Below are 13,897 nucleotides of genomic sequence, written 5' to 3'. Positions count from 1 at the left end.
TTTAATATAGCCTCTTTCCATCTTATTCCATCAACTTGAAAACGGTCCTCACTGCTCACCATAGGTTAAATAACAGTTGTTTTAATGACTAACCTCTGTATTGCGCTTAAATACTGAATGATGGTGTAGGTGTAGCCTATCAACATTTTGTTCAGACAAACGTCACAAATGAAAGATTTAGGTTAGCCTTCCTAAACAAAGATTGTTTTACATAGAGCCCTATCGATTTTGAAAAGCAATTTGCATTAGGCCCATAGGAAAACAATAAACAGTTGTATTTTTATAGACAAACTGGACAGAAACATTATGTGACAGATGTAACTATAAAAGCGTGTAGATTGTAGTCTGGGCCAGTGCTTGCATTCAGCCAACTGTTTGCAGATTATTATCCTATTATGCTATCAATAACCTTGGGTAACATGGGGTGCAAATGGAGCCTAGCAAGACCTTTAGCCACACGGCTGCAAATTGATGTGCTTGCGTTCCTTTGGCGAGAGTGCATGCTGACATCAACGGTGTTGATGTAGGCCTATTCAGAGAGGGTACGTGACACTGCTTTTTATCAGTTATCGGATCAGTGGTAACCAAGTCAAACGTTAAGTGGTTTAAACACTGTGGGGCTGACTCAAAAGGGGAATTGGAGCATTACTTTCATGGCCGACTGTTCTCACTCACTCACTCACTCACTCAGCAGGGATTTTATACGTTTATTGCAAATACTTATTATTTTAAATAATTAAAATTATCTAAATAATTCATCATACCAATTACATAACAACAACCATAATAAAATATGAATGCAAATTCAATTGTTTGTAGACTAATTGTATGATGGCTATTGTTGAAGTTATTATTATACAATTTCAGAAACTATAGGCTGGTTGTTACTACAAAAATTATTTCAGTTTCTATTGTCAAATTTATAAATGCAAATATTGTATCAATAAATTGCCTAAATGTACCCCCGTCGTTTTATCTCTGAATTATCCCACCTGTTTATCGGCTAATTTGTAAACGTACATTGTGCCATTTAGGCCTATTTTTCGATTTTCTGAACCATTTCTGTAGGCCTGGTGTAGTCTATACATTTCCTTTCATCGAGTGGCATAAATTGCATTATAAAAACCATCAAAAACAATCAAGACATACTTTAATATATATTTTTCGTTTGCTACATGAGTACAAAGTTACACATAAAATAATCAATAGGTAACACAACGGATATTGGCATCGAGCATCAAGTTTTACAAATATTAATTAGCTTAGAAAGCTATAGGCTAAATCCTTCAGGAAAGGTAGGAATCATGGGACATTTTCGTCGTCAGATTGGTCCAATGGGTTGCCTTTCGTATCCAGATATATGTACAAATTGTTAGTTGGCCGAAATGTACATTGTAGAAAGATTCAAGAGGAGTTCATAATTGGCCTAGAATACACACCTTGGTAGTATGATGTGTCTGTAGGTGTCGAAACATCTATGCCAGTTTTAGACATTGAGCCCATTGACAGTGCCCCTGTCATTGGTGAGCCGTAGCCGTACTGCATCACCTGTTCATATGTTTTTAAGTCCATTTTGTGATGATGATGATGGTGATGCTGCTGCTCCGACGACATGAGATTGTTTATGGAGAAAGGGTGGTTGAAAGAATAGTGGTGCTCGGGTTTCAGGTGCCCCTCATGCACGAGCACCGAATGATGCTGAGGCAAAAGATGATGTGTCTGAGGGAGAGGAGAGGGTGCGCGCACGGGGCTCATTGCTTGTCGGAGTTTCGACTCTGGTTTTTTAACCTCTTTGACAGCAGGAGTTGGGTTCGGTGACTCGTTGCCGTTGCAGCTTTCCGAGCTGCTGTTAGATCCGCCCTCGGACGCCTTCCCTCCAGACTCTAGTAATTTCTCGCACTTGAAACGCTTCTGCCTCCGAAGATAGCAGCCGTTTTCGAACATATTCCCTGAGTCCGGGTGAAGCGTCCAGAAAGAGCCTTTTCCTGGCTTGTCTGGCGACCTGGGAACTTTGAGGAAACAGTCATTAAATGACAGTGAATGGCGTATAGAGTTCTGCCAGCGTTGCTGGTTTTGTCTATAAAAAGGGAACAGGTCCATGATCCACTGGTATATCTCACTCAACGTGAGCATCTTTGTGGTTGACTGCTGTATGGCCATCGTAATGAGAGAGATATAGGAATATGGGGGTTTGGCATGTGTATAGCTTCTACGGTATGTTTTCGGGTCCCTCGACCTTATGTTGGACTGTCCATACATGGGGCTCATAACGCTCATGTTGCTGTAGGTAGTCAGGGCATTCATTGACGGAGGCTGTGCGTTTATTGGGCTCATGCTTGGGTTGAGAGCGGCACTCATCCCCGCCATCCCAGCTCCCATGCCATGCATGGCCCCAGAGCCCGGTGACATCCCAGCCATTGAGTGGTTCACACCCGTGTTCACGTATGACATATTCATAGGGCTGGTTGTCATGTTGCCTGTCGAAGTCATTCCAGGCATGCTCATGTAGGTGCTCATTGAGTTCATTCCAAGTCCGGAGTTCATGTTTCCAACTGTGGTGTAGCACTAAGAAAAACGGAGAGACGTTAAATCAACGAGGCACGTTCATCAAGGCCCCCTGATCAGAGTGTAGGATAATTCATTTGTAATTCGTTAACAGGAGTTCGTTCATACGTTTGCACAAAATTTAGGATGTAGCCTATAGGCCTAGATATTTAGGAATATATGCGTTAAATATGATAGGGGAAGAAACTATTTAAATAAACCTACACATATTTCTAAAGGATGGAGAAAATATGGAGAAAATATGGAGAAAATATGTTAACATTTCACAAATGAACGATAAATGGGCATTTAATCAACCTTTTTATTCTTCTTCCATATGGCATATGTGAAATCAGAGTGCAAAACGATCGGGGAGGATTCCGAGGCGCCTCAAGTCAATATTTGATCACAAAGTTAATATTATCTCAAGGCTAATATTGAGTTGTATAGCCAGCAAAATACATATAAACTCTACCTACCTCAGGCTCTGTGTAGTATGCGCTCCAGTCTGAATGGTCGTGTCCTTCCATTTTGACAGCGCTCAGCATTGTGGACAGTCCAAAACTAATTTATTTCTTCAACAGCCTCACAGCAGCAGATTAAAAAGCACCCAAAACCGATTGGGGACCACGGGTAGCCCAGGTTGGCAGTATTCTTGCTGCCCGGAGGCTGGATCATGAGTAGACTGTCTTCCTATCTGTACCTCCACACTCCACAGAGCGACTGACGATGACAGAAGTTCTTGTATGACGTTGGCTCCTTGCCTTGCTGTGGTTCAACTCTGTGTTCTGCGCTATAGCGTCCAAACCTAACTCCGTGTGCGCCCTATTTGAATAATCTGCTCACACCAAAACACGAGACTTGCGGTAGTCCTCTATTGCAGCCTACACCTGCGTTCGCTGAAAAAGACACCCTTTTAAAGTATTCAATGCATCAAAACCGATTGTTTACCACCAGACAAAAAGGAACAAGCAGGTTTACAAAATAAGCCCTTTCATTCTTCCGTGACTTTGCCTACCTATTTCTCTACCCATTGTGTCAGTAAGGAATGTCGCTTCCCATACCCTGCAGTGAGTGTGGTCCTCGTTTTGTTTGCAAGTGACAGATTGTTACATTAGCCTACAATAAATCTAATAGGCCTATTGTCCTTCCACCAGTTTCATGTAAAATGTTAGTGTTGTAAAACAATTGGCCTATCAAAATATCCTTATAAATACCGATGATTTAGGGGTGAAAAATGTAACTGTTGAGCAATAAGTCCAGGGGTCCATCGATTTAATTCAACGGTGGTGATAAGGGTACACGCTGACAAATTTGTAGAACGGTGTGTTCCAGTATTTCGAAATAGCGCGAGTCAACATTTTTATTTGACAACTTCTGTCTTTCCTCGAAAAGAAATTCATGGCAGTGCCAAATGTCATGTCTCACAAACGTTCATATTTTTCTTTGCAATATTTATATATTTGTGATGGGAGAATTTACATTAGTCAATGATCTTAAAATCCCATTCACTGTCTACAGTAGTAGCACACAACTATAAACAGGGCTATTCTGACCATCATTGTATTGACTAATCGAGCCTTTCCCTATGTTTGAAATGCCAAAGATTTTAAGAAAAGCAAAGAGTATCTAAGCTGTTTGATCACCAGATATGTAATGGATATCAACACCAATTGCTGATAACCTTGGAAACAAGGAACTTCTAGAGAGGCTTTGTGGAGTTGTTTAATGTATTTATCTTCACACTCACTAACAAATTCAAAAAAAATTATGGATCTTTTAAAAAGGCACTTGAAGATTTTTAAGTAGAATTTGATGACAACTATTTGTTAAAGGTGTGCAGTATGGGATTATTGTACTGATATAAAGAAATGTATAAAATATGGTTTCCTAATCTTTGCTATACTTGTTTCTATATTTTGTTAATAAAGGTGTTAATTTTAGTCCATTACTGTGTATAAATCAGAACATGTATGAGAGCTGTTAGGACAGTGAACTTACACATTGCACTTTCACATGTATGAAACTACAAAATGAATAACCATTTTGAATACCAAAATAAAATATAACAACTTGCACAACGTTTTTTCACAATGGCAAGGGCTGCATTTGTGGTAAAGAATGTATTGGATCATTTATGCCAGTAACCCTTCTGCCCTGAGCAATATAAGTTTGGAAAAGAACAAGGGCAAGAGGTTAAGCTTGTGATTTATCAAAGCAAAATTAAGAAAGAGTCTTTTCATTGTAAGACGCCCTAAAAATGTTTGCTGCCAACTGCTCATAGTGACAGCAAACATACCAAAGTGAGACTTGGGCCTAGGCCTTTATTCTACACAGCTGTGACAACGGCTCTGGGTTCTAGGTTTGCAGCCTGCCACCGTGTTTACCTGGTGATGAATCTGAAAGGCAGTAGGACAGGGAGGACACACAACGAAGGTAAAGAGAACAAGGGACTCCTATGTCGGGTCAGAAGAGAGCCGTCCTTGCACCTGACCACCATGTTTTCTGCACACATGAGAGCCGAGAGAGTGAGAGGATCCCAATCATTTTCGCTTCACTTTGCTTCGTTTCAGATCAAAAGCACACGGCAGAACGTTTTGAAATGACAGAAGAATTAAGGTTCACAGGTTTAAATATGTTGCTCTTTTGAAGTCTCTACATTTCCAAAAACCTTTTGATAAATCTTTGACAACCCCCAGTGACATTGATGAATATAGGTTAATGCATTACATCTGTCTGAGGGTTTAGGTTGGTTTATAGGTGCAGTTCTATGGGTGTGTGTGAAGCCCTCTGTGACATTGCTTATGAACGTGCTTGCCAAATCAATTTGATTTGATTTAATATCTGGTTAATTTGCATTTCCTACATCCAAATTTGATGGTGCCTGGCTGTTGGTAACAACATTTGTCATCCGCTTGGATTCAGTTTTGAAGTCAGTCAGGGGGAAAAAATAGCATTGGAGCACAAAGACCCAGCTATAACTCTTCCTGGAACCTCTCTTGGACCTCTGTCTTGCAGATTGCACTGTTTTCAGAGAACCAATGTGGGGTCCACACACTAACACCAGTGAGTGCAGGGAGGGATGTGGCACTCTCAAAACCACGACAAAGCTCCCCACTGCCAAACAACACGAGTGTCCAATCTGTGTTTGTCTATGGGAGAAAGCCCCTTCCAGATCCTAATAAATCGGCCTCCTTACAGCTCCTGACAGCCAACAGGCTAACCACGGTGGAGACCAATGGCACGGACACTCCTCCAGTCAGCACCTCATCAGCCTCCTGCAGCTTGGGACAAACACTGCCCTTCCTCACAATGGGCTTTACGGGGTGAGGAATAGTCACTCCATGGGGGAGCACCTTACAAAACGCCCGGGCCTCCCCACCCAGGCTCTGGAGCAGCTGTCTTCCTGGCTGGCCAACCCAACAGCCAGATATATGTTTCTCAGGTGAGCAAATATTGCCACTGAGTTAAGACTTCAAGGATCTCCTCCTTCAGAGGCTGTGTATTCCATGGGGTCTGCAGGAAGTGCTAGTGGGCCAGCCAGGCATCAACCTGTGAGGTTTCAGGAGAATGTTGGTGGTGCGCTGCAAGGACTAGCTCCTTAGACTCGATACTCTCCAACCTAACATGGTGGAATTCCCCTCATCGCCCCCTTTTAGCCTCTCAATGAATTTGAATCACCAAATCAACACATTGGGGCAAAGTTGAATGGTCCACAGATGTTAAAGCGATGTGCACATGCCATAGGCTCAAAAGTCACATTGGCTTCTTGTTATTTTTAAATTGTATTTGTCTATGTGCCACAATCCTGTGTTTATGGTTCTGTGTTTCATCAATAGATGTGTTGAAGTTGATGACAGATAGCTGCATCCTCAGACCTGTTTGAATTAGTGCATGGATGGCTGCCTGAATCTTCACTGATTTCAATTACCTCAACTGCAGATTAATTAAGTTCAAACAATACATTTGTTCTTATTATTAGAAAATGTGCTGTTTCTGTGTATGTGAGTTTGTGTTTGAGCCAGCGCTCTCAACATCTGTTTGACAAAAAGCTGTAACGACCTCTCCTGGTAAATGCACGACGTTGCAAGAACTCAAAAAGCGCTCGTTTGTGCTACGTGTTTTGTATCAGCCGAGCCACCGTAATACAGGAAGCGCAAGTGCCACCAAGGGCATGAGAGGAAAGTAGGTGTGCATGTTGTTATTCTATGTAGGTTGCAGTTGAATTAAACGCCAAGATGTCCATACCGATAGCTCTAGTACAATATTGCTTGAGTTAGCTTAACTTGTAATAGCTACGTGCTTCAATAACGTTTGGGCTAACCCCAGCCACTGTTTACGTTTGTGAATGCTATGAAATTAATGTATCACCTCATTTAACCCGGTAGATGGCCCCTAAACCTTTTCAGTCGACGGCGAAGAGACTGTTCAAGGGACTCGTAATACTAGAAGTGGTTGGTGTAATTGGTGCCTATGGTCTCTTTCACAAGATGAACACAAGTCAAGGTACTAGTAAGGCTTTATTTAAAAACGTTAACCAATGTCAATAATATATATAAAGTACAGATGTATACCCTATGACAATATACAAAATGCACATTGAAAATACGTTTTATGTCATTCAGATTTCAGGAACAGCATGAATAGGATGTTACCCTCCGTTTTGGAAGGTAAGGGCCACTGAGACATGTTTAATAGTCTTGAAAATGATACAACATAAAACAAATCCTGCATTATGTATTGTGTTCTCAACATGTATAACTTAACAGCAAGGCTACCCAAGTAAAAATGTTACCATGTGTAGGTGTTTGTTCCAATTCTAATCTAGCCCACCCAATTCTAAAATAGCAAGCAAAAAGTACAAATAGGGTTGGAACAAAAACCCACAGGATGGTTGCCTTCCAGGCGCATGGTAAGCCGTACAGTGAGAACTTAAAATTGACACGGCCCTTGATTTTGCATTGGGGAAAACAATGACTGATGTCAACCAGGAACCATAAACTCAATGCAGAAAGAGATATCCTGTCGACTGGAGCACTTGTTTAAAATGACCCAGGTCACTTGATGGTATTACGGTGACCCTTCTCCCTCTCCAGTTTACTACAAGTCCAACGAAATGGCCGGGATCTATGGGATCCGGGAGAGCGACACTGCAGCATGGTCCACCGAGGAGTAGAGAGGGTGTGTTGATCCGACCACCCCACATTCAGGAGAACTCACTTCTTCTTGGACTTCTTGTTGGCCATCTTAGCTTTCCCAAAGGATTTCCTCTTGTTGAACACTGCCTTTTTCTTCCGCAGCGTCTTCACGTCTCGGCCCCGGACCCAGTCGTCCCTCTTGGCCTCCCACTTGAGCTGCTTGACCCCTGTGGGAGCCGAGGAAGGAGGGGCGTTAAGAGGCTCTGCTCAAGCATCCATAAACCACCCGGATATATGAACTAGGCGCCGACTCTTAGTTGAATTTCGTTATATGTGAGAACAATGTCAAATATATTTAGCTATATGTGAGTTTTTGTTCATTCCTGAAAGATATCAAGTATGTACTATGTAATAAAACAGTGGAGTCTGACAGGCACTGTGGTCCAACCTGCTGTGAGGATTACCATTGCTCCTGTTCCGAGGCGGACAGGTTGTTTCTGGTTAGCATCTAGCCATCCAAATAAAAATGTCTGCTTGGTGTACACTGCTGTACTAGTCTTTGTACCCACTGTCAGAGGAAGACACTGGCTATAGTATATTTCAAACTCACCGGCTTTGTCTTTGTTAGCCATAGCGTTCATCCCAATGTTGTCAAACTTGGACCCCGCATTTTCATCCAACATGTACCCAAACTGTAAAGAAAACAAATGCAGCGACCAACGTAAAAAATTTTTGACGACACTGAGGGGAAAAAACAGAACGTCTCTCCCGCATGATACTACTGATAATATAACAAGCCCACCTCTTCAGCAGACGCAAACACGGCACTGTCTTTCTTTCCTTTCGGTTTCTTCCCTGGTTTGGACCCTGCAACGGTGAAAAGTGGACATGTGAGACACCTCTCTCTTAAATGGAGCCATTTGAAAACCCACCACCACCTGCAGCAGACGCAGACACGAACCTATGGAGCCAGAGAAGGCGAGCTCCGAGGAGGATTTTCTCTTTCCTTTTTTTGGAGCTGGGGTAATGTCTGGGATCTCCTCCCCCTCGTCATCTGAATCTTCAGGGGAGAAACCGTCTTTAAACTCTCTCTCGCACACTAAATACTATATGAATGAAACATTTCACTTTAAGTGCACCAAATAGATGTTTTCCTGATGTACATACCGTCAAACGCGGCGTCGCCTTCGAGATCGTCTTCAAGCTCAGGATCTGTGTAGGGAACAGAGTCAGAATAAATATTCTTGAGGTGAAATTGTGTGATGAGGCTAACCAGCTAGTGTGCCGTCAGCCGCTAAAGACTTCACTGGAATAGAATCGGAGGAAAGAAGAGAGGCCAAGCATGCCTTCATCAACATCATCATCTCCACCAGGATCCATGAATGCCCCGCCCTCCTCTTCCAGGTCATCTCCGAAGTCTTCTTCATCCATACTGCCCAGGGATATCTCCTCATCATCCAGGTCGTCCATATCATCAGAGTCCATATCGGATTCAGAGTCCTCCTCGCCCTTTTTACCCTTCTTGGACTTGCTCTTGACATTTCTGAAAGACACGGGCACGCATTTGAGCTATATCTTCTAGCCCGTGAAGACTGAACAATGTGTCGCTGCGGGACATGTAGTGAACCGTTGAAACGCAACGCTGGGGCTGCTTCGAGAGCTTCGCATCATTACACAGCGCTTACCCGGCAAAGTCCAGTTCCTTGTCAGGCATGTCTGTGAAGAAACTGTCTCCCTCGTATGAATCTATAAGGTGTGGGGGGGGGGGGAGCAGGGAAAAGAAATGAATCGGGTGAGTCTGTGCATTTGGTGGTGCAAAAAGTGGCCCGTTCGGCCTCTCGTCTTTTAGCCTTCGCAAGCTTGGGTAGGGCCTTTTCACTAACCCAGCAGCTTCTCGAACTCATCGTCGTCCACGTCTTCGACGCTCTCGTTGTCTCCGTCTGCCCGCGGCCGCCGCAGCTTCTTCTCCTTCTCCCGCTTTTTGAAGAACCTGGTTCGGCGAGCGGTCAACAACACAGGATGATGTTCAATTAAAAAAGCAGACTGTACTCAGACTGGAAACCATTAATATGGGTCAGCGTGACAACTGTGGCCCATTTAGTCATGGAGCATTAGCAGCATTTAGTAGTCAATCGAGAATTGCTCCAGAATCGCTTATTACTGGGACTTACCGATAGAAGAACACCTGGTCAACAGGGATCTGACTCTCTTCTTTGGACAGGAACTCCTCAGAGTTCACTAAAACAGACAGAAACGGTTTTCTTTACACCAAGATCAATTTCAAAGCATTCTTCATTGAATACATAAATAACAAACTCACCAGGCAAGGAATGGATGTTGTTCATAAACAGCTTCTGTTTGGGCTGCATCACAGTGGTATCTGTATTTTCTGTGAAATTCAAAAGCATCGTCAGTTCAAACGTCCCTCAAAGAATTGCTGCGGCAAATACTGAAGTAGATGTGTATTCAAATGAGCTCAATGTGGTCATTACGTTTGCCCTTGAGCTGTTTGGGATTCCTGAAGACAAAGCGGTCCAGGAACCTGATGAGGGTGAAGTCCTGTAGCGGGTCTCCTGTGTACTGAATAAACTCTCCCTGGAAGTTTTACAAATAAAGAAGTCTTAATAACAATGAATAGAAATACTGCAACAGGATTGGATGGGGTTTTACTACAGGTTATGGGCTCACAAATTGAGTTTTAGTTTGTGAATCACTATTACCTGTAAAATAGTCTTGGCAAACAAGGACACTGAGGGGTGGAAATGTGCAGCCAGCTGAAGAGAAGGGGCATAAGGTTAAATGATTTTGGGATCATTTTGACACAGATTTCGTAGTTACATTTTCTTGACAGTGTTGCCATGATGCCCTACTTTTTGCAGTTCCCACAGTGTTGTGTGGTCGGCCCCACAGAATAAGGGGTTCCTGTGTAAGGGGTCGTATGTCTCCACGCTCTTCCCACCTATGTTCACAAGAGATATGTAGCAAAAGAAGAGAAGGAAGAATAAAATAAATATGGTGAGCATCCTTTTAAGGGGATTTGACAAAGCATGAAATTCCCCTCTGGCATAAATTACGTTTTCAGAACTGAAATTCAACTGAAGTGAATCCCTTCATTTTCAAGAAACATTATTACGTTTACACGCATGTTATTATAGAAAAAAAAACTGACCTTTCAGGTTCCGTTGGTGTACCCATGATGCAGTGGGCTTTGGCGGCTCCGCTTTTTCAATCGTTCCTTCTTCCACTTTATCAGCATCCACAAATCTCTCCTCTTCGTCATCCTCATCCTCTCCAGGCAGGTCTTTGAAGATCTCCTCATCGCCATCCTACCATAAAACAAACGACGAGATTGTTTGAGGAATCAAGGACGTGCCCATGGTAACAGTATTAACGGCATATCTCTGGTTGGTGACTTGGTGCGCGTCCTCACCCCGTCCTCCTGCAGGAGCAGTTTTAGGCCTGGCTTGGCCTTGATGACCTCTGACACCAGGAAGAGCGCCCCACAGGCGAAGGTCGGGTTCTGCTCGCAGCTCACCTGCAGCAGCCTCTTCACAAAGGCTTTGACCCGCCGCAGGACAATGTCCGCCTTCAAAGACTTGTAGATCAGGTTGAGGAACATGCTCTGCTTGGAGCACAAAGACAGACCCGTGTCCAAAAGCTTCCTGTAAACCAGACGGGGGACAAAGCAGTAATTAGCGACGACACAGCGGTTATATGGATTTGAAAAGCACACCCTTCGACAGAATAGGCCTAGGTTCACGAGCCCCTACGAACGGATGGGTAGTTGCACCTGTAGAGAGCCACGTAGTAACGGTCGGAGACGGTCTGCTGGGAGTCCATCACCTGGAAGAGCAGCATGAGAGCCTGGACGGCCGTGTTGAACTTCACCAGGTGCACCACCTTGAAGAGGGTGTCCAGCTGCTCCTTGACCTTCTCGTCCCCGGCCTTGGCGTACGGGTAGGCCCTGTTCACGCCCGACAGCAGGGCGCCGAGCATCTTCCCCTCCACGTCCTTCTTCTTCATGCACGCTCGGAAGAAGGAGAAGTAGATGGTGATGAGCTTGGTGGCCAGGTCGGTCTCCTCGTGGCTCAGGAGCACCTGGTTGAGGAAGCAGACGGCGTAGTACTGCGCCTTGGGGTTGATGTTGGGCCGGAACATCAGGCGCTCCACCTCGCAGCACACCACGGCCTTCATGTTGGGGTGCTTGTGCAGCAGGGTCTCCAGCAGGTACGAGGCCTTGGCGGCCGTCTTGTACTCGGGGTCTCCCAGCTTGTTGACCACCTGGATCAGCAGGGCCCTCTCCTGCTCGGGCCGGTTGCACAGCAGCTCGTGGGCGGTGGCCAGAGCCTTGGCCTTGGTGGCGGCCACGGTGTCGTGGGCGAGGGCGTCGAGGGCCACCACAAACTCGGCCACCTGGTGCTTGAGCTGCTGCTCAAAGTACCACAGGATGAGACGGCGGTCGCGGGCGTCCCTGTTCCCGCTGGCTCTCTCCTCCAGCTGGGCGAACGGATGCTGGTTGAACATCCGGAGCTTCCGGTTCTCTGGGAGCAGGTCGGACATGAAGAGCTCCCGGAGGGTGTCCAGGGCCATCAGGCCTTGCCTGCGGCTGCCCCTTTTCTTCACCATGGAGACCAGGTTCTCCACGTGCTCCAGGCTGTGCACCGGAGAATCCTGGATCAGAACCGTCATGGCTGCCATCCTGTCAGCGAGGGTTCCTGCCGAGACCACGTTCTTCATCCAGGCGGAGTTGGCGCCCTTCTGCATGTTCTTCTTGCTTTTGTAGAGGCCTGACTCAGCCTCAAACAGCCTCTGTGCCAGGGCCTTGTACTGGGAGACCAACGACTCATCTTCTATATTTGAGGTGCTCTCCAGGGTGTACTCCATGTCAAACCATTTACCACCAGGTTTAATCAGCAGCAGTTGTCTCGGCTGAAACTCAAACAGGTTGACGTTTTGTTTGGCTTTCTTTCCCGTGGCTGTCTCTTTTGTTTTCTTAGACGTCTTCTTCTCCTCTTTCCTTGGCTGGTCTTTACCTTTTACCTCTGGCTTGCTTTTTTGTTCATCTGACTTTGCTGTCTTGGCTGCAGCATTTGTTTTCCCTGACTGGGTAGCTTCTGTAGCGTCTCCTTCCACAGGTTCGTCTGGAACATTCTGCTGCCCTGCATACGCCCGGATGCCTAGCTTAGTGATGAACTTATCCAGCTCACCAACCTCTAAGTCATCTATTGCACCTTTCTTGCCTCCATCCACAAGCTCGTTGGAGTCATTGATACTCTCCAAGAGGACGTAGTCAGCCTACAAAAGAAATCGCCATTAAAACCTTGCGACAATGTAACTTAAAAGAACTGCTACTGTTTAAAACACAGTGCCCACAGAATATATGTCAGAAAGCAGCCTCGTCGTAGTAGCTTGCTAGTTACCTAGACTCCAAAGTTAATGCTTAGCTAACTGGGGTTGCAATGTGACAATTATCCTTAATGTGTCATTGTTCCCCTGTTTTACTGTGCTGTGCTACCAAAATCGTAAATTACCTAGCTAGCACCTTGCAGTGTCCACATAAGCAATGAACGTGCTATTTACAGCTAGCTACAGATGCACTTACTTTGGTTCCACCCAAACGTAAAACTTCGTCCAAGCTAAACTCATTGTCTGACGATGTCTCTTCTTCATTGGTTGTTGATTTTTCAGCTTCTTCTTTGTTGTCATTTTCCAAATCAATTGGATATTTTTCATTGGCATGATTTGTTTTGGCTTTAGCCTTACGATACTTGCTTTTCGGTGCCATGCTCAAAGAAGCATGGAAGACGGCGTAGAAAGATGGAGTCAGAAAACAAGGAAGATACATAGTCAACACGGCCTGCTGTTCAGTTTGTGTGTGATTTTGATGTGATTACCACATTTTGATATCTGTTAAAATTATATTGGTGTGTTATATTTGTCTTTTATCAAAAATATAATAGCAGAATTATTATAATAAAGATTCTTTACATTTGACTTTTACTTATCAAACAGGACCTCAGTGGAAATAGTTCAAAGTTCACAGGGCAAGACGATCCAATCACAACCTATGTGATGAACTACGTATTTGTCAGAGCCATAGAAAAAGAGAGTTGCGACACTTCCATAGACTCCCATTGTTATCGAGGAATGCGGAAGTAAAGCGTGTCACATGCGACCTGTAGTTCCAAACATTGCATTTTCAACCGTTCAACCCC

At 44.5% G+C, this 13,897-nt stretch overlaps 3 protein-coding genes across 4 annotated transcripts; 1 reads left to right on the top strand and 2 right to left on the bottom strand.

The window, feature by feature from the left end:
* Window positions 1-1,404: 1,404 nt before the first annotated feature.
* Window positions 1,405-3,092, bottom strand: LOC136947888 (forkhead box protein A2-like). The gene is made up of 2 exons (XM_067242124.1): window positions 3,024-3,092; window positions 1,405-2,565 (listed from the first exon to the last, which is right to left on the bottom strand). The coding sequence occupies exons 1-2, from the start codon at window positions 3,090-3,092 to the stop codon at window positions 1,405-1,407; spliced, it is 1,230 nt and encodes a 409-aa protein (XP_067098225.1).
* Window positions 3,093-6,690: 3,598 nt separating this feature from the next.
* Window positions 6,691-8,224, top strand: LOC136947835 (protein CEBPZOS-like). 2 transcript variants are annotated; one of them, XM_067242050.1, is made up of 5 exons: window positions 6,691-6,729; window positions 6,933-7,050; window positions 7,170-7,214; window positions 7,641-7,725; window positions 7,845-8,224. In XM_067242050.1, exons 2-4 carry the CDS (start codon window positions 6,933-6,935, stop codon window positions 7,718-7,720), a joined length of 243 nt encoding a protein of 80 aa, XP_067098151.1. In that variant the 5' UTR covers window positions 6,691-6,729; the 3' UTR covers window positions 7,721-7,725; window positions 7,845-8,224. The 2 variants fall into 2 exon arrangements, with proteins under 2 accessions (XP_067098151.1, XP_067098152.1); XM_067242051.1 differs by having other exon boundaries at window positions 6,712-6,733; window positions 7,845-7,985.
* Window positions 7,046-13,527, bottom strand: cebpz (CCAAT enhancer binding protein zeta). The gene is made up of 17 exons (XM_067242048.1): window positions 13,285-13,527; window positions 11,473-12,977; window positions 11,113-11,344; window positions 10,852-11,008; window positions 10,553-10,641; window positions 10,403-10,456; window positions 10,175-10,277; window positions 10,003-10,071; window positions 9,854-9,920; window positions 9,566-9,672; window positions 9,368-9,428; window positions 9,029-9,225; window positions 8,850-8,894; window positions 8,644-8,742; window positions 8,485-8,549; window positions 8,293-8,374; window positions 7,046-7,909 (listed from the first exon to the last, which is right to left on the bottom strand). The coding sequence occupies exons 1-17, from the start codon at window positions 13,525-13,527 to the stop codon at window positions 7,761-7,763; spliced, it is 3,324 nt and encodes a 1,107-aa protein (XP_067098149.1). The 3' UTR covers window positions 7,046-7,760.
* Window positions 13,528-13,897: the final 370 nt, after the last annotated feature.

This window comes from Osmerus mordax, chromosome 8 (genome assembly GCF_038355195.1).
Source record: "Osmerus mordax isolate fOsmMor3 chromosome 8, fOsmMor3.pri, whole genome shotgun sequence".
NCBI classification, from domain to species: domain Eukaryota; kingdom Metazoa; phylum Chordata; class Actinopteri; order Osmeriformes; family Osmeridae; genus Osmerus; species Osmerus mordax.
The sequence above is the reverse complement of the archived record's forward strand: the minus strand, read 5'-3'. Positions and strand labels throughout refer to the sequence as shown.

Coding starts and splice junctions, on each gene's coding strand:
- LOC136947888 (XM_067242124.1), bottom strand. CDS start 3,092: ATGCTGAGCGCTGTCAAAATGGAAGGACACGACCATTCAGACTGGAGC. Junction 2,566..3,023: donor CATACTACACAGAGCCTGAG/GTAGGTAGAGTT, acceptor CGTTTTTCTTAG/TGCTACACCACAGTTGGAAA.
- cebpz (XM_067242048.1), bottom strand. CDS start 13,527: ATGTATCTTCCTTGTTTTCTGACTCCATCTTTCTACGCCGTCTTCCAT. Junction 10,457..10,552: donor CACTGTGGGAACTGCAAAAA/GTAGGGCATCAT, acceptor CCTTCTCTTCAG/CTGGCTGCACATTTCCACCC. Junction 8,743..8,849: donor AGGCGACGCCGCGTTTGACG/GTATGTACATCA, acceptor TCTCCCCTGAAG/ATTCAGATGACGAGGGGGAG.
- LOC136947835 (XM_067242050.1), top strand. CDS start 6,933: ATGGCCCCTAAACCTTTTCAGTCGACGGCGAAGAGACTGTTCAAGGGA. Junction 7,051..7,169: donor CAAGATGAACACAAGTCAAG/GTACTAGTAAGG, acceptor TATGTCATTCAG/ATTTCAGGAACAGCATGAAT. Junction 7,215..7,640: donor GTTACCCTCCGTTTTGGAAG/GTAAGGGCCACT, acceptor CTCCCTCTCCAG/TTTACTACAAGTCCAACGAA.